The 19,918-nt window shown below is 40.0% G+C and overlaps 2 protein-coding genes across 2 annotated transcripts; one reads left to right on the top strand and one right to left on the bottom strand.

The window, feature by feature from the left end:
- Positions 1 to 1,395: 1,395 nt before the first annotated feature.
- On the bottom strand, positions 1,396 to 14,133 carry sema7a (semaphorin 7A). Its single transcript, XM_050074161.1, has 14 exons — positions 13,873 to 14,133; positions 13,419 to 13,558; positions 11,653 to 11,694; positions 11,464 to 11,559; positions 11,096 to 11,198; positions 10,789 to 10,899; positions 10,407 to 10,549; positions 8,343 to 8,521; positions 6,490 to 6,598; positions 4,380 to 4,575; positions 4,072 to 4,184; positions 2,845 to 2,987; positions 2,698 to 2,756; positions 1,396 to 2,603 (listed from the first exon to the last, which is right to left on the bottom strand). The coding sequence occupies exons 1-14, from the start codon at positions 13,976 to 13,978 to the stop codon at positions 2,173 to 2,175; spliced, it is 1,971 nt and encodes a 656-aa protein (XP_049930118.1). The 5' UTR covers positions 13,979 to 14,133; the 3' UTR covers positions 1,396 to 2,172.
- A 2,440-nt stretch (positions 14,134 to 16,573) lies between these two features.
- commd4 (COMM domain containing 4) lies at positions 16,574 to 19,890 on the top strand. Its single transcript, XM_050074172.1, has 8 exons — positions 16,574 to 16,655; positions 16,935 to 17,006; positions 17,124 to 17,189; positions 17,282 to 17,321; positions 18,395 to 18,514; positions 19,029 to 19,109; positions 19,227 to 19,403; positions 19,493 to 19,890. The coding sequence occupies exons 1-8, from the start codon at positions 16,653 to 16,655 to the stop codon at positions 19,531 to 19,533; spliced, it is 600 nt and encodes a 199-aa protein (XP_049930129.1). The 5' UTR covers positions 16,574 to 16,652; the 3' UTR covers positions 19,534 to 19,890.
- Positions 19,891 to 19,918: the final 28 nt, after the last annotated feature.

Here is a 19,918-nt window from a genome sequence, read left to right as displayed (position 1 = left end):
GATTAAGATAAAGATCCTTAGTTGTTGCCTTACTCTGATACGGCTGCACGTGGTTCACTGAGTGCCACGTCTAATGAAGCCGTGACCTACTGAGGACGAATAAACTACTTTCTTGAAAGCCCTTATGAGTGGATTGAAGAGAGACGTGACTCCTTGTGAACAATGTTACAGATTTTCCATTCTTTTTTATTCTATCAAGCAGGAAATCAATAATAATCACATACATTCTTCGGGTAGCATTTTGACGTTATCATTATGAAAAAATATACTGTTTTTTAAATAATGACACATATTGCAAATATAAAAATCTCCAGTATGAAACACAAAAGATTGTACCAAAAATACTATTAACATAATAAATATATAGCTTAGTAGTTTTTAAACATTTTTATAAGGGAAAATGTCTTGTTTAAAGTGGAAATGGACAACTTTACAACTTTTCTTCCCCTGGCATTTTCAAGTGGTATTATTTTTGATGTCGCAAAGACAACCTGATTACATTCCATTTTCCTCGGTGGCGAGCAGCTACAAAGAGCAAAGGACATGCTGCATTTTGGTTCCCACCAAAACAAAAGCACTGTTCCCTTCCTGCTTTGGCTGCACAATGGTCGACACACCTCCTTTGTGCTGTCATGTTGAGCTTCATTTTCCCTGGAGACTGTACACGGTGGTGTTGCATAGTCAAAGTGTGGCTTATAGGTGACCAGTCAAAATGAAGATGGTGTTATTTATTCAATAGCCATTACATCATACAATCAGTATTTACTTCATAATGATAAGTTAAAGCAAAAAAAAAAGTGTCTATTTCCAATTTAAATCAAAACTATGTAACTTTTGAAAGAAGTTCTTCCTTTTACAAATAAAACGTTGAACTTGTAACAAATAAAACACACCGCTGCTTCATTAAGTACACTCAGGATCTGCTGCTTTTGGTTGCTAAATGTTGGCTCATGTTAGCAAACTTTAGCCAGCTATTGCTCTATGATGGATATGATGAAGTAGATTCTCCGACTTTTCTCAGCATTGGCTGCTGTTGCACTATGTTTCAGCATCCTGTAATTATTAATTGTGGCATAAGCGGCTGCTGTTTGACGCAGTAACAAAGTCTTGCTTTAACATAAATAACTGACTAGAAAAGCAGCTCATATAAAACTTGAATGACAGACATGTGCGAAACTCTCACCTTCAACAACCATCTCAAATCTGCTCTACATCAGGTGGAATGTGGGACTTATCTATTGCTCACACTGCAGCTAACATTGATGTTTCAGTGTGTAAATGCAAAATGCAAAGATATTTACTTTGTTTTGTTGCCAAAATCTGTGTGAAAATGAAACAAGGTGCTTATGGTCTTAGCAGTCAGATGTTGCCTTCTCTGCAGCAAAACATTTTCATTGCACATTTTCCCAAACGCCTCTCTCCCCACTGACTGTTACACAAGTGGGAGCGCTGAACAAAACAGGGAAACTCAGTGAGGGTCCCTTGCTGCCTCCACCCTTCCCTAAACACCCTGATACAAATAATCAGTCAGCAGTGGACCAGAGCGGGGCACAGAGGAAATGTCCACAGGAACTTTACTTTTTTTTCTGACCTCTAGTAGACCAAGCTGGCCTCAACACGTTCTCACATTACTTCTCCGACACCACACCTACTTACTGTGAACTGTTCTATCTATGGTTCTCTGACCTGAAGCTTTTTCATGTATGATCAAAACGTTTTAAAGGTGTGCCTCTGTTTTGACAAAGAACTCCTCCAGATTACAACCTACACCTTCCCCTTTTTTCCCTTATCTCAAAGGAATGAGATGTACTCACTCTATGAACATTGCTGACATCACTGACTGATCATCATTAGGCACTGTTGGGGCCCCTCAGATCATTCGAGCTGCTGACCGCCTCTGCTGCTTTCTCCCTCAAAAACTCCAACCTCTTCCTGTTCTGGCTTCTCTTCTAAAATGAAACTTGGCTTGTTCCTGTAGACCTTTGGTTGTCGGTGGGAGTGTTCCTGCTGTTGCAGGCCTTATTGGTGTTAAAGTGGATTTCCTTTAATGCTGCCTGCGTCCTGGCATGAGAGCAATGGCAAGGACAAAGGGCCTGAGGATGTGGCTGGACCAACAGAAAAGCTTTCCAAAGAGTAAGGGGTGTAAAGTTGAAACAGTCATTGGTGCACACCCTATCTGAACATCCCCAACACCGTTACAGCCAGTCCAAGAGTGATCCACACTATCTGCAGCACGACAGCTGATGCATCATTTCTTAAGAAAGGGGTATTGCTTCGGTCAGTGTTTTCATTTGTGTCTTGGATTATTTGCTGTGCAACCTGATACGTTCTCACCACTTTGGTGTAGTTTTTCTCTTCAGAAACACACCGATAGCTGCCATAGTGCTCTTGTGCCACATTAGGAATGAGGTGCAGGCAGTTGGACTCCATTTGCAGACAAGGGCTCCTCTGGTCATTGTGCTCCCAGGTGTAGACAGCATGGTAAGAGTCTATAGGACAGGTCAGATAGCAAGGGTTACCCAGGGGGACCGAGAGAGTCGTTCCCAAATCCAGTGGTAATGGTGAAACTGTCTCTCGTCTGGTCCGGTTTCCTTGTCTTTGTTCTACAAGAATAAAAAGAAGATCAAATAGAGATGTCACCAAAAGTGTTTGAGCTCTTAAGAAGTTTGTATGAATAGAAGTTTCATCATTAGTTACCTCCGACTGGTGAAGGACACGCACTTCTTTTCCCATCAATGACATTTTGAATGCCCCCACTGTGAATGAAGATTTGTGAGAGATGAGTCACTATGACAATGCAACGAATGTTGTCTGAGTCTTGGTATGAATGCTGTCCACACTTACGTGACAGTCGAGGTGCATCCAGACTTCGTCCAGGCACAGTACGGATCCCGTGCCAGAACACATTCATCACAGGACTTGATCTCCTCACACCTCTGAAGGTCCATAATGGAAATTTTCTCCGAAAAACCCACCACCAATTTTTTCTGAACAAAGGGAAACAGAAACATAATTCTAATTTAATATTATCAAAGGGGTTTTAGGCATCTTTGGTGCAATGCAAGTAAACACAACACTGACATATTATCACCATGTAAAGTTGCTGCGGGGAGCATGCTGGCATTTGATTGGCTATTTGCACACCCAGCAGACATGAAGCAAGAGTAACATTTAGTTTTTCGTTTCTAATGTATAAAAGTCCCATATTTCACTCCTTGTAGCTCTGTTTTGGTCTCCACCAACTCATGAGGAAAATTATTCTACTGCTAAATGCTCCACTAGTCTGCTGTTTGGTGCTAGGCAGGTAGCATGATGAAAGCTGTAAGACGGAATTTGTACTTCTGCATTGAATCGACGCTGTACCTACGCCGTAGCCCGACGTGCACCTCCCCAGAAATGTAACTACACGTCACGGCGACGCAGACTTCCTGTCTGTTTTTGTAAGCTGAAACCATTTCCCTCAGTGGAAACGAAGCTTTTATTTACTTCAATTTCAAAGATAAGAAACACTAAATTGTGTAGATAATAAAGCCTCCACTAAAATATAATTTTAAGTCTTGTGTGTAATTTATACTTCGGGATTTATCCTGGCTTAATATGAGCAGAGGAAATCTCTGCTTGTCGCTAGGCTAATTTATACAATGTAAAATGCCATAGGCTTGTGCTAATAACGTTAGCATGTCATATTTGTTTGGAAAACGTGTTTAGTATAAGACGGTTGTTTTGTCGGTGAACCTTGTGAGTTGTAACAGAGTCGATTTTTTCAATGTTACCTTTGTTTAATGTTATGTTTGTTAAGACTAAGCCAGTACAGAGAAGTTGTGGGCCGTCAAACCAAAACAGTGAGCTGACAGATACTAAAATATTCTTTAGAGCTATGGGTAATAATTTTCTGTGGCTCTGTTACTGTGAGCGACCTCTTTCACAGAGCACAGTCATTTGATCCATTTAATATAAAAATATTGATTAGTGCAGCTTTGAAATATTCAATTGTGAGAAATCACATTTCACTAATGTAAGAACAACACCACAATCTATAATGCATGAGATTGAAAATGGTATTTTAAATACCTTTTTGGAGTCAAGCTTCATTGATTGAATGCTGGATCGGCTGGAGAGTTGGGTTTCAGAGATGATGAAAGGTTCTGATCCGGCCTCTAAGACTTTATGGATCTTTCCAGAATCTGTTGGAACCATTAGCATTTGGTAGCATTGTTATTACAGGAGTGATGCTGTACTTTTAGCCCATTGTCCCTCCCAGAGATTATAAACAATGCATGATTACAATCCAAAACAAAAGAGAAACAACACAAGGTACACACTGCTAAACAAAGTACGGAAGACCAGGGATAGTGTATTTGTTCCTAACCAGAACATACCAGTAGCCAGAAGCAGAATGTTATACATGCGCTGGTCTGATGCAAGAACACGGTCCACTACTATCTTGGTATAGTTGTTGCCGCTTACATAGAATGGAGCGGAATAATGTATGGAGTGAACCCAGTGAGTCATCTCTGGGTAATCCTTCACCATATTGACAGTGGCCAGTGGCAGGGTCCTGCTGTTTTTCACACACTGAAAAATAAAGAGACACAAACAGTGTTTTAATTTAAAGGACTTTAGCTGTGAGGCTGCAGATTGCAACCAAATGAATATTGCTCCCCTTCCAAGCATGTAGTAGAACCTAAGATGGCTTTCAACTAACATAAAAACAAAGTGGCAAACCTCCGAGGCTGAATAATAAAACCAATGCATAAGTGCCAAAAACTGCAGTTCATCAAATGGCTACTTGAGGCTGGCTCCAAAACAGAGTACATCCCATAGACCCCAGTGTTAATATGCCTAACTTAACAGCAGAAATAAACATGTTTACAGCCTGGTACAAAAACAGTTTTGATCTCTATGGCCAATTTCAACATTCACTCACTCACTTACATGTTATTAAGGCCTAAAGCTACACATATTTAAGGGTGGGGCCACTTGAAATGACAGGCTGTCAGCATGGTGTCACCCCACTCTATGAGTCAGATCCACTTTGCACTGCTCCACAACTCCACCCTCTCTTCCAAACATGATCACATCTGGCTCCACAAAACGAAGATGGTGATGCCCGAGATGCCAAACTCGACGCGACAACATGGGAGTCCACAAACCAGCAGCTACATCTGTTATTATACAAAGTCTATGGTAAAAATGTATCAGATCCTCTCTAGTATGTCCATTCTGGGTTACTCTCGAAACATGGTGACCTCCAGGGTAGAGGACCCCAGGTGCGTATATATAGACAGTGCAGGCAGCGTGGTTTCACTGGGGCCTGTGAGATGGGGGACCCATAGAGAGTGGACTCTTCAATAATGTGTTGGGTGGAGAATGGGCCCTTATGAGTGATTGCCACCTTGAATATATGCCAAAACAAGAACTTTAAATAAATTTAAAACAGTGCCATTTGCTATATATGCCCTTGAAAAAGGCAAACCCATCTCTGTCATGTTTATTTTATCTTTTTTTGTACAATAGTCAATAGCATCTGTAACAACAGTATATGCTTATTCCATAACTATAAATATACAATTAAAATTGTTAAATTAAATCAATAATTTCTTTGGGATTTTTTGTTATATGCAGATATGAAATGATGACTGCTAGGTCATATGTATGTTAATTCTATCCAATGTCAAGTCTCCGATCATGTGATGAGACAATATGTGCATGATAGCATGCACTAGGGCCACTGGAGGACCTGCTCCATATGTAGATATAAAGGGCTCATTCTAAACTAACAAAATCACAATTCTTAGTTTCAGTTGGTTATACACTAATGAAAACATATCCGTCAGTAGACACCCCTAAATCAACACACAGGTCCTTTAAAAGTAGTTTGTATACTGTAGGAAATGTGAACATAAACTGAATGTTTACAGGACTCTCAGTTTAAGCAATTCCAACGTCCTCAGGTATACAAAACTGGAGGCACCTGAAGTTGTGTAAAAACAAACCAGACAAATATTTCTTCTGGCTATAAGCTGACCACATTGGAGACACAGGGTTTTCTTTACAAGCCATAGCAACAAGCCCACCCCCTTTAAGGAACCATTACTCAGTGAGTCAGACTGTTTACTACAATGAGAGGAAATTATGAAAATCTATGTTTGTGGGGCCCCTTTGGTTCCCTAACTACAGGGCTGAACTCAAATAGACTTCATGTTTAAAAAAAACTACAGTTTGAATCAACAAATGGAAACACTGAACCACGTTTGATTGGGATGAATGATACAGACGCACATTTTCCACATTTCCACCCATTTATGTAACATGTCTGTGTTTTTCTTTAAGCTACACCCTCACTCAGTGACATGTGATATACAGTGGACTGCCCACAATAAATGTGAGTGATGCCAAGATGCATGAGATGGTTGGAATCAAAAATAAAACCCTCAGAGGACGTATTCTGTCTTTGCAGAGCAGCATAGCAACAAAACAAATGGTTACCGTTCCTGGCCTTGGTTTGGGAATCTCATTGTCGTAGCCCTTGAAAGTTGAGTTCTCAAATATATCTTCTATCATTTGTATTGTGTAGATGCACACTGCAGTGGAGTTCCTAGAAGAGAAGTAAGATAAGTTAGCATAAAAAATACTGTTTTTATCTCTTTATTAGTTGTTGCCTCAACAATGGGTGGTAGTGGTTAGGGTTATGATGTCCCATTGCATCATTCTGTTCGTCTGTTAGCAGATGATCTAAAATGTAATGATTGGATTTTTCTTGGCATAGGGCAAAGGAGAACTGAGTAACATCTATGGGACTGGCCAAATGGGGTGCGGTACTCCCAAAACGGAACATTGATGCAACTCATCAATCAAACTTTGTATCTGACAAACTCTCCATTACTCTTACAAATTATTACATTACCAAATCAGACATAACAGCCCCGCCAGTTTTAAAGAGGCTTGGTCGAGTGCTACTGGGGCAGTTTCCTTAGCCATACAGCTCGATCCATACTGAGGACTAAAAGTCAGGATAACTATTGATTTTGAGCATCCTTTTTTAAATAAGTCTCGTGAGTCCTCCAACTATACAGAAGTACAAAACTTAATTACCGGAGCACCTTGGTAAACAATCTGAAACCTGAGCAAATTGGGTTGGTTTCTTTCAAAAACATGGGAAGAAGGCAAGGAAAGAGAAAATGAAACAAAGAATTAGCAAGAAATTAGTAAAAAGAAAAAATGAAAAACAAGAAAATTAGTTAAAAAAAACAAAAAAAACAAAGACCTGAAAAATTAGCTTAAAAATTTTAATAATTCTGTAACATAATTTTAAATATGTAATAGTGATAATTACAAATATATATATTTTCCCTAGCCCTTTTTAAAAATAATTATCTAAATCTATTATTTTTTTGCAGTTTGTGGAACATTTCTTACCAAGTTACTCACTGCCTTTATTCCCAAAGTTTTTGGAAGAAATTACACCAATTTGCTCCAGGTTCAAAGGTTTGAATACTCACAAAAGGCCTCTGACAGCAGCACAAGAAAAGTGATGTTGCTCCAAATTTCTAAAGGTTAAAGAAGCTGTATGTGACAGAGCATATCTACTGTGTGATTCAGGGTCTGAGCGAGCCCCTCTTAGGAGCTAACATTGCTAACAGCTCTAACAACGGCAGCAGTACTGACAGAGCTAATGGTGTTAACTTGGGCGTGGTGGCCAGAGGCTGTGCGCTATGCTTCTCACTCACAGGAAACTTACATGCACTAAAATGCTTGTGCATCCCGACCATCTACCACAGCAAAGAACAGAGAAGCTCGGATTACAACATACAGAGGGAGCATGACTTCATTTTCTGCTCAGGATGCCATTACTATATATTTACATTGGAAATACTTGTTTGCTGCTGTATCAGTGCTTTGAATTTTGCACACAGCCCCTTTAAGCACACAAAGCACAATCAGGCAAATGTGTGCATCTCCTACTGTCAGACTAAAAGGTAGCAGAGAATAAAATGAACACTCATCTTATGTATGGCTCTAATCTTTATGAATGGACCAACGCAAAAGAATATAGAAAATGGAGCAGGTTTGGATTTAGTCTTTTGATGCTTTTTTTTGTCATCAAACAAGATAAGTCATGTGGCCAACCCACTCGCCTTGGTGTATTTAGTCGATACATAGATATACTGAGTAGGTCAAAACCTACTGGCCAAGGTTAGTTTTGTCTCCATGGGCACAAAGTATTTTAAAATGCTGAGCTTTCAGTTTTAAGTGAGAACCACTCTGTGTTACCCTGTCAGCATGTTGCTCAGGGTGTTGCGTAGGTGTTTATAATAATATAGGAAGGAAAAGCGTCTCACCAGCTGCTTGTGAAAAGGGCATAAACTCTGGTGTCGCGCCAGTCGTCAGCGTGCATCACATATATATCTTGGAGGCGGTTAAAATAGAGCGACTCGTCTGGAAACCCACAAACAAGCCGGGCCTTGAGGAAAGATGTCCATATGTTCTGGAAGAATCTTTTTGATCCACCTTCATCTACCTGTGAAATAAATGACACCAGAAAGACGCTCTTTCACTTTTCTCTTGCAAGCTGAAACTCATAAACTTGATAGGAGTGTCATTACATGGACCATGATACCTGAAGCAAAACACCTAACCACCTTTAGGGCAAGTCTTGTTTTGCACTGATGTCAGGGGTGTTCAAAAGATTGTATTTCACCACAAGAACAGCTGGGTTAGCCCGATTCACTGGTGCAGGTTGTGGGGATGAAGCCACCGTGCTGCAGATGGTTGCACTCCTGCATTAAATATGTGTAAGCCTTTGTCAAAGCCTGGCACTGTATTCACGTTACTGCAGGATATTACCTTGCCAACAATACTGCTATCTCCCTTTGCTATTTTTTTAAGCACAGTGCAAGTAAATAATAATTTCCTGCAAGGTTATCATTTTATCCATGATGCCAGCCTCAGCATATCATTTATCAGACTTATAAACCTGTCGTAAATAGTGGCTGACCTTAACCATTGTTCTCAGAACAAACACAGTTGTCAGCATCAAATGAACCTGGTTTGAATGACGGTGGCCTTTCATCTCCTTTGTCTGGGAAATGCAGGTTACTAACGGAGGCACAGCCAACACTCTCATAGAACATTAACGTCAGACTCTGCTGCAGTGTCCCACAATTCAATGTCTGTTTGTTCAAGTGGAAACTAGAGTTAGAATATAATACGTGTGAGCATATCATGGAGAAATGTATTCATTAACGTAAAACTTTGTAAATCTAATGAAAGCGTGGAGCGCAGACTTTGCCCTGTTTGGTTGATTTGTTTCAGTTCATATGTGCAGTCACAGTTTCAAAGTTCATTCTCAACCTTGGGAATAACAACTGGATAAAATAATCTAACCGCAAGATCCACTTAGAAGGGCTTTTGGTGCTTTTGATCATATTACATGACCTTCATTAATATGGACTAAAGGCCATGTTGGTCCTTTGATCACATCAGACCAAAATAGGTGGAAGTATGGGAGGGGTGGTGGATAGGAAGTCTTGTTTTAACACCGATACTACAGCGTAAACAGGACAGAAGAGGTGTTGGGGAATTTACTGTTGGAGAGTAGAAAATACAGAATCGACTTAAAGGCCCTACTTACTGTCTGTAAGCCACCCAGCTGTCTGGGCCCAAAATATATCCCAGATATGTTTTCTGAGTACAAGGCGGTTAGATTTCTCAGACCTGCAATGACTTGACAGTAAGTGACCTGCAGTGACTTGACAGTAAGTGACCAGAGTTAAATCCAAATGTGGCTGCCCACTGCTGGACTCAGTTCCCCTTAGACCTAAAATATGCCCCAGCTGTAGCCATTTTTAAAACTAAGCTCAAGACTGTTCTCCTTTCTACGGCTTTTTATTAATCATTCATTCATTTTCCGTAACCGCTTATCCTGTTATCCCAGCTGACATTGGGCGAGAGGCAGGGTACACCCTAGACAGGACGCCAGACTATCACAGGGCTGACACACAGAGGCAGACAACCATTCACGCTCACGTTCATACAGACAATTTAGACTCACCAATTAACCTGCATGTCTCTGAACTGTGGGAGGAAGCCGGAGTACCCGGAGAAAACCCATGATGACACAGGTAGAACATGCAGACTCTGCACAGAAGGGCTCCCCCACCCTGGGTTCGAACCAAACCCTCTTGCTCATTGTCAACTCATTGTCTTGTACTTTTATTAAACTTCTCTTTGCTTTTATTTATCTTACTTTGTTCATCTGTTTTTTTATCTTTTTATTTTTCTAATCTTTTGCCTGTAAAGCACTTTCAGTGATAAGGTGCTACATAAATAAACTTGCCTTGCCTTGCCTAGTAAGATGATAGCTTCACTGACGTAAGCTGAATCTACTTCAGTGTCCGGCGTACCTTACAGACTCTGGCAACCCTCGATATCCAGGGATCGGCCTCCGGGTTGTTATCGGAGTTCTTTTCACGGAAAAAAATGTAGATTTTCTCGTTGTCAGGGTCGTCTCTCCGCCTCACCCAGGACGCAGAGATGAAGGTGGGCTCTGAGGGAGGAGGATATGTTTACTAAACTGCTTCACCGTTTACAGTACATAGCAGTGTCAGCAGCAGGCAGTATATGATGAGAAGGCTTGGCATGTGGGACCAAAACAGAAGATAATTAAAGTGCACTGACGAGTGGCGAGAACAAAATGAGTTCAGGACTGAGTAGTTTAAAGACAAACTGATACTAATCAGATGCATCTTCATGATTCATCCTACATTATAAATAGATATTACCCACCTGAGACCCAGTTGTCATACATCCACACATTCGTTCTGCTGCCAGCTTTCCTTCTGAATTGTAATGAGCTTCCATCTGTATCCAAAGGCGCTGCTGAATATAGATCCCCCTCTAAAAATAACAAAGAGGCATCATGTGAAAATGAGCAAAAGATGCTCAATTATTGAGTATAATTCTGTGAAAGTGCACTCGTGCCAACTCTGCTATCACACATGACTTGATGCGGTTACATAATCTGCAGCACTGAGTCACATTTTTAAAAACATGGGCCACTGCATGGTTGTGCAAGAAGCTGTCTTTAACATACCTACTGTGAGGGAGATGGAGTTATGCGTGTACACAAATGGAGAGATGCCCGTCCCCTCATAGCTCTCCACGATTTCATTTGACTGGTTGTTCACCGAAGAAAACTGAAGAAGCACAGACAGTAAACAGAATATTGTGATGGAAAAATATCTAAACATCAGCCACACAACACTGCTGAAATTACAGACAGGGTGCTAATTAAACTTTAATCAGAGCCACAGCCATTACATCGAAACGCTCCACGCTTTAATCAGCTTCGACCTGCTGTTGCCAGTAAAATAAACCAGCCACGGTAACTGCGGTAGGTCAAACAGATGCGACGTGCAGATGTAGTGCAACATATATTAAGTGACGTATGCAAACACTCACCAGCTTCCAACACTGTGGTTTGTGTCCATTTGTGCCACAGACAAAGAGACTGTCTTGAAACTTCTCGATCACTGTGATGACATTTTCGCATTGGCCCTGCAAATACAGAGACTGTTACTGCCACGCCATCACACAGATTCAGTTTTTTTTTATTTAAAAAGAGCAAATCATTACTTTCTACTCACTAACCTCTTTGCACTGCTGTTGCCCCGGGGTTTTCAGAGAAAATTTCTATAGGGAGACATCAATTGGAAGACAAATTAACAAAGCTTACACTTAAAAACAGTTTCAAATGAGATATTATAAAGAGAAACTGAACATTTCACACATCTCCTTATCATTTATTAACCAACAAAGAATGTTGCACTTCAGGTTCTGCCTCAAAAAGGGTGTTTTTGGTGGTTACATATTTGGAATAGCTGCATGATAGATAAACATGAAACATCTGTAAGGTTTCTTTCCCAGGTGTTTGCTTAAGCCAAAAAAATATCCCACTCAACATGCTGTCTTCTTCTAAAGTAGTTTCAGCTGCTTCTGCCACAGACTAGTATCCATTAGTGAAATGAAGATCTATATGTCTGTCTTATGGTCAGAACTGAGGCCACGTTTGCTCTGATTTCTTGGAAAACGATCAACAGTCATTGGTCCATTATTTATTATTTATTGTGTTCTGATAAACACAAGTCTAGTCATTTGACTTTTCTGGATTATTATATTACAGAGATTTTCATGTGTCACCAGGAGGGGCTGGTTGGTGGCTTCTGATACAATGCCTGGCATCCTCTGATGAGTATAATTGGAGGCTGACATTACTGTCTTTAAGAGGATATGGTGCGCTCATCTTTTAAGATAGCGTGAACCTTCTGGTATCTTGTGAAAATAGACAACCCAAGACATCCATTGGGACCATGCTGGTATCATGTCTGCATAGCTTGTCAGGAAAGGGGCTAAATAATGCTCCTAAAGTTAGGCTAGATATTTGCAAGGGAACGACTGGCATGGCCATTTTCAAAGGCGTCCCTTGAAGTCTCACCTCAAGATATCTGAATGAAAATGTGTTCTTTGGGTACCGACAGAGCAATGAATCACCCGACACAGAAACAGGATTTTTATGGAACTAAAAATGCAAACTAAACCATGCTACACGACGCACATCAAAGAATAAGTATGTGATTCCCTCACTCTCACAACAACAGCACAACTGAACTCCTGAAATTCAGTTTTTTTGGCTTTTGGTGTGCCACACTAAGATTTTCAGTGGCCCTATCTGGCCACACCTATGAACAATCTCTGTTGACGCCATTGTCACCAGTGTCTCAGTGTCTGCTTGTGACATGTGTTTACCATTAGCAGTTAATAAGCAGCTGCTGGCTTTGAAAGGATGTATCTGTTGGCGGGCGCTGCTGCCAGACAGACTCCTGTAACAATAGATCTGTGATAGCCATCTGCTACCGTACAGCATCTAATTATGGCCCCAGCTGCATCACAAAACTCCACTGCCACTGTCATGAACCACACAAAAAATAAAGTGGGAAGCCCATCAATAAACCATGAGATGATGAGTAAATGGGCAAATGCATGTAGTGAAGGTCAGGGCTGGGCGGTATGGAGATAATCAAATATCCCAATATTTTTTTTTACCAAAAACCTTGGTATTGATACTGTCACAATACTGTAGGGTTGACTATTGGTACTTTCACAGTGAGAATTTATGAAAAATAATCGTTAGTATTGGGAATATAATGAGTGGGTGGCTGAAGGCAAATAAAAGAACAGCTAGAACAGTTTGGTAAGTTCAGAAAATTAAATTACTTTACTGCATTGCAGCCTTTAAAACCAGGTGAAGACAACACTTAAGATATCATGATATCCCAAATCTAAGATGTAAGTCCAGTCCTACTGCAGGTGATAAACAAAATTATCAATTCAAAATATAAAAGTTAAGAAGCACCCACCTCTATAACATGATAGTCATCTGCATCAAGTTTCAAGACAAAATCAGTCCCTCCAACATACATCTCCTCAGAGTCCTCTTGGTAGAAGAACACACTGTGGTTCTGATGGACTTGGTATTTGAACCCCCCACTGAGTATATCTGAGGAGCACAGAAGCATCACGTTATCACACTTAATATATGACCCGGAGGGATGTGAAGGTCACACGGAACCATATCAATGACTGTATTGTGCACTGACATTTAACATTGCAGATAGTCTCTGGTTGCTCACGTTGGAGCTCAAAGTTGTGTTACCTAAAATGAACTAGATGTTATCAGGCTTAAACAGGATTTGAAGACAGGATTAAAGCTGTAACTGACCTTTCTAGACATCTTATTCGACACACTGATTTTACATGAATATATATAAAACACTGCAGTCGTGACGGTGAAGAGGTGACATGTGGATTTACCTTTGATGACAAGTCTGGGATTATTTTTAGATCCAAGAATCGGTGAATTGAGGACTGGGTGAAAATCCGCAACGAGCAAAATATATATTAAAACAAATCGCCTCATTTTGCGCCTTGCGCGTGTGAACTGTCCTCAATCCCTGTCTGTTCGCAAAATGAAATCCTCGGAAAGCTCAGACAGGTGCCCTCTTCTCATCAGCCAAAACCCTGGTGTCCGACGCGCATTTTATTGCTCGATGAGCATCATGCAGCAGCCACTACCAGACTGAAAGAGCTGCCTCTAGGCGGAGCAAACCCACTCAGTGTGGCAGAGGTAGTCCCTGCAGGTGGTGGGCGGGCTGCAGGATCTATTATCACCTGTCAATGTGACATTACCACAAAAGGATTTATGTAAATATATTAAACAGATCTAGAAGTACAAGCCAATAAACACAAGAAACACAGACTTAAATATATTTTCAAACGACATCACTTTCCTTGTGCTGCTTTCAGGCACCTTCGCAAGTAAACGCTGAGCAAATTATGTTTTTTTTTCCTTCCCACAAACATAAAAAAGGCAAGTGGTGAAAAATGTCACAGAAATTGCAAAAAATAATAGATTCAGAATTAAAAAAAAAAAAAAAAAATAGGGAAAAAATAAAAAGCTAATGGAAAACTATATTTATTATTATTATTACATTTAAAAAATTATGTTACAGATTTGTTTTTTTTAATAAAATTTAAGCACCTTTTCCAGGTCATCTAATTTTCTTGTTTTTCATTTTCTCTTTTTACTTATTTCTTGCAATCTTTTGGGGTCATTTATTCCTTCGTTGCTCATTGCCTTCCTCCCATTTTTGAAAGAAATCAAGCCAATTTGCTCCGGGTTTAAAGGGTTAAAATAGGCAATACCTAGGCCTATAAAAAATGATAAATGTTTTTAAAAGGTAACAAAAGTGCCATCATGTAAATGTATACAGATACAGTATGTGCAGAGACTAATAGGCTGTTAGGTGGTGGACTTGTGAGGACAGGTGTATTACAAACAGCCTGTTGCAGTAGTAATTTGACAAAAAAGAATTCTGTAGGCTATGGAGGGAGAAGCTACTGTAGTAAACAGAATAAATCATTTAAATGCAAATCTACAACTACAAGAACCACAGCAAAACAATAAAACATCTTTAATGAGACTCATTAATATGAGTGAAATCATATCTGATTGCTTCCTTGACATAAAGTAGAGACAAGGTTCAGCTGCAGTCTGAGTAATTCATGTTGGTTAGCAAAGGCATTAGCTCTGATACACATAGTGGCATTACTTTAAGTACTTATTCGCCCGATTTATAGTCCAGATGGGGCTCCAGGACTTGGAAACTAGACTCTGTTTACCGGATCTACTGACTCATCTGATCTGAAACAACATTTCCTAACTGACTGATATGTTTCCTTTTCCACTGGGCATAGTATCCCTTCCACATTTTTTTTCCAGTAAATATATATAAACATCAGCACAGGGTTGCAGGTGATGCAAGCTCTTTCGTTTTCAGCTTTTTGGCAAAGTTTGTTTGTAGACAGATTGTTTTCATTCCGGTCCATATGAGCTCCTGCAGTGATCTCTTTGCATGTTGCAAAGGACTTTCTAACGTAACATAATTGTAAATCAAAGTTTGTCTCACAACATATTTCTGAAAATTTTGTTAAAGGGATAGTGCACCCAAAAATGAAAATTCAGCCATTATCTACTCACCCGTATTCTGAGGGAGGCTCAGGTGAAGTTTTAGAGTCCTCACATCCCTTGCGGAGATCCAAGGGGAGAGTGGGTGGCAGCACAACTCCACCTAATGCAGCCCCTCTCTGTGCAACGCACCCACGTGTGCATGCTTGCGCGAGACCATGAGACATGGGCACCGCCTTCATGTGTGTTCATGTGCTTTTGCTGGTCTCGCACACACGTGAGAGGCAGTTAGAGCTACAGGCTACAATGTGGCTAAAAACAGAGTTCATATGATGTTTTACCAAACAACTTTTTGTGTCGGGGCTTCAGGACACTTGGATCACTATGGACGAGCAGTATGGAGATATTTTGTGGTTTCAATTATGTGTTTTTGGACGTTTGAATCTGGGGCGCCATCAACCTGCCTTAGGTGGAGTTGTGTTGCTACCCTCTCTCCCCTGGGATCTCCGCAAGGGATGTGAGGACTCTAAAACTTCACCTGAGCCTCCCTCTGCATATGGGTGAGTAGATAATGGCTGAATTTTCATTTTTGGGTGCACTACCCCTTTTTGTAACTGGATGTGGGAGATGAACCATGCAGGCATAGGCTAATCAAGAAAAGATCTGGTATTTTAAGATTAATCACTCTCTTTACTTCCCACCACAAGGTGGAACACACTTAGACCTCACTGTCTTTTATAACTTGCATCCTCTAAGTCAATCTTTCAACTATCAATATACCAAGATATTTCAATTCTTTAACCTTATACTGCTGGTTACCTTGTCATGTTTTGTAGTTTTATTAGGGCTAATTTTCTGCAGTGTACCTCTGAAACATGGCATCAGTTCAAATTTTATTCGCACAAAATAATGTACGCATCAAGATGATGACACAACGCAAAGTTGGCTTTTGAGCTGTGGCCAGAAATATGATATACACGAGTTGTCATGGTGTCAATACAACAACAGCATCTTCCTGTGTCTGAAGGACAGCCCACTTTCCACTTTCGTCCAATCAGAGGTGAGGAAGCTGACGCGACTTCCGGTTCAGCTCTTCCGTGTACAGCTAATCAGCTGACTGACAGCCATGGTAAACACGTCTTATAATCTTATTTTTTAATACGTTTTGCTTACTTAGAGGCCAGTTTATTTATAGGACATTTACGCGGCATGATTTATAATGTTTTAGATAGTTATTTGCCTCAGGGCGATCGGTGTTTTATCCGGCTTTCAAGTAGCTAGCAGGCTAAGCTAGCTAGTAGCCTTAGGTGATGGAAAGCTAACGTAAATGTTAACGTTACAGTGTTTAAGGAGTGACTTTTGTTTCAGTACAGGAAACAACATTTAAATTACGTCTTGTCTTTTGTAGCGGTTCCGTTTCTGTGGAGATTTGGACTGCCCGGACTGGGTACTCGCTGAAATTAGCACATTAGCGAAGCTTGTGAGTATTTATTAAGTCCAGCACTTCATCAACTAAGGAATGCTATGTTTTTTCATTGCCTGTTGATATTTTTTTCATATAGTAATACCTGTGTCTTCTGCCTCATTAATGTAACAGTCGAGTGTTAAGATGAAACTCCTCTGTGCTCAAGTGCTGAAGGATTTGCTCGGGGATGGCATTGATGTAAGTGTTAATCATATCATAACTTCTTGTTATGTAACTGCACATTCACTCACACTAACCAGAGCTGTGTTCTGTCTCTGTCCCTTTTTTAGTATGACAAGGTTGCAAAGCTTACTGCAGATGCAAAGTTTGGTAAGTCTCCCTCATACTGTTAATCCAAGTTGGAAAAACACTTCAGATATTTTAATGTTTTACTAAAGTTAGAGCAGCAACACTACAAAAAATACCACAAGTAATTGTATATATATATATTGTATATGTATGTAATTATATATATATAAAGCAACATTTTTGTTGCAGATGGTCAAAGATAATCAACTATAAATACTGACTGAATAGTTGATCCTTTAGTCACATGCTTTGTGTTTAAAATCTACATCTACTAGTAACTAATAAGCTAGCTATTAATGAATGAATGCCTTTATTTTGAACCAAAATTAAAAATAGTAATAATAAGAAACAACAAGACAGAGATAACTATCTGAAAAGGAGTAGGTAGAAGTACAATTTTTATGTTCCTAACCCCTTCTTACATTTCTTCTTTTAACTCATATATTATTTTAACAAATACCCCCCCCCCCCCCCCCCCCCAATATACATGAGTCAGTCATCCAGGTCATGGTAATCATAAGTGCTAGGCAACTGGACTTGCTTGCGTTTCTTGAATATAGTTTGAAAGGAGGCGTGAAAGAGGCCATCTACGTCATACTGGAATGACCACACATGATGGCCAGGTGGGTCAAAGACTCACATGTGACTTCAACAGCTCTGTCAGAGTTCACACCTACACTGAATTTAAAGCCTGTAACTCTGCACCAGTCATTTAGAACTGAAGAAGCTTCTTGGATGAGAGGTGAAACGTCATCAAGAAACACAAGCAAGTCCAGTTGCCTTCCATGTAGCTCTTATAACTAATATACAGCTATCCCCAGTCTATTTACTACCCAATTAAAACAGTAAGTAATAAACCCAGTTGTCAAATAAATGCAGTGGAGTAAAACGTTTTGCAGAATATTTGCCTCTTAAAAACTACTACTAAGCTTAAAAACTTAAGTACAAGTGCCTCAAAATTGTTTGTTAGCAGAATACTTCAGTAAATGTACTAAATTATATTCTGCTACTGCTGGTATTGCTTTTAAATCTGATTCTTGCATCACATATTTTTGTTATAAAACATTAATTAATGACATCCATCCATCTTGCAGAGAGTGGAGACATTAAAGCCAGCGTGGCGGTGCTCAGCTTCATTTTCTCCAGTGCAGCGAAGCACGATGTTGACAGTGAATCTCTGTCCAGTGAGCTGCAGCAGCTCGGTCTGCCTAAAGGTTAGTCCACTGGGGTTTCCATATTTGGTATAAAAATGATGATGTTTCATAATCAAGGACAGACTGGTTGTTACATAGATTATACTCTACAGTGTTATATTTGGAGCTTTCTGCATTGTATAATTATCTATTGTGTAACTGAAGTGTGTATTCACTGTAGTCAGCTGGCACTTGAAGGTGACATCATGTGCGCACAATGCCCTGCTTGGACAATGGCGTTTAGAGGGGAGGGTGGTGTGGTGCATTGCGATGTTTGTGCATTGATAGTTTGAATCACAGTTGACTCTAGGCCAGCTTGAGATTCTTTTTCAGATGTTGTGAATCCACTTTATTTGATGGATCAATATTTTCAAGTACTTTGTGGCTATTACTTTTTTCTTTTATTGATTTGTTAATGCTTTACTAATGTACCTTCACCTTTGCTAATAGTGTGTTAAAATATCTTCATGTGTTTATGCACTTAAAATAAATCTTGACCCGACTTTTAATTACACACTCACCTCCATTCTTTTAGAACACACGACAGGTCTCTGTAAATCATACGAAGACAAGCACTCTGCACTGCAAGGCAAACTGAGAGAGACGAGCCTGAGGTGTAAGTACTTCTGTCCATCTTTTCGAACTGGAAGCCAAAAATAACTGATGATGTGAGCTGTCCTCTGAGGTCGCTGACTGAGAGTTACCGTCAATTCTGCCCTGTAATGAATTTCAGTGGGCAGTCTGGAGGCTGTGTCATGGCGCATCGACTACACTCTGAGCTCCAGTGAACTGAGGGAGGTGAATGAACCTGTGATTCAGCTGAAACTGCAGGCGCAAGGAGCAGAGTCAGGCTCCTCAGAGACGACCGTTGTTTCCATTTCCGCCAACAAGTTCAGAGTATTGCTGGCAGGTTAGTTCTGCATCTTGTCAACTCACGCTTCTTTTCTTACAGCCAGGATTATGTTATGCTAATTATTTTCCCAATGTGTGTTTCCGCAGAGCTCAAACAAGCCCAAGCGAGGATGAATGCACTACAATGAGGAGAGGAAAATGAAGTATGAACTTGAGAGCTGGACACAAATGATGCTGATAGCTGCCAAAAGTGCCATTTTTATATCTTGTACAGTTTAAGTTCATGTATGAATTTAGTCATTTCAAAATTCATTTGAATTTCTCATTCCTTATTTGTATTGACTGATATTTAGTTGTATTTTTTTTCCACATAAGTGTTAAATAATTGATAGAAATGTTTCCAGGCTGAACAAGAATACTGAATGGTGCATTTTTGTAAAATATTGTAAATGAATTCACATAATGTGATTTGAATTATGTTAATTATTTGTGTTTTACCTTTCTATGCTCATAAATAACAAAATAAAACGTAAAACACGAAGATATTTGCTTCCTCGCCGGCTTCCGTAACGC

The sequence above is a fragment of the Epinephelus moara genome, chromosome 20 (genome assembly GCF_006386435.1).
Source record: "Epinephelus moara isolate mb chromosome 20, YSFRI_EMoa_1.0, whole genome shotgun sequence".
NCBI lineage: Eukaryota > Metazoa > Chordata > Actinopteri > Perciformes > Serranidae > Epinephelus > Epinephelus moara.
This window is presented reverse-complemented; position numbering and strand designations above follow the sequence as displayed.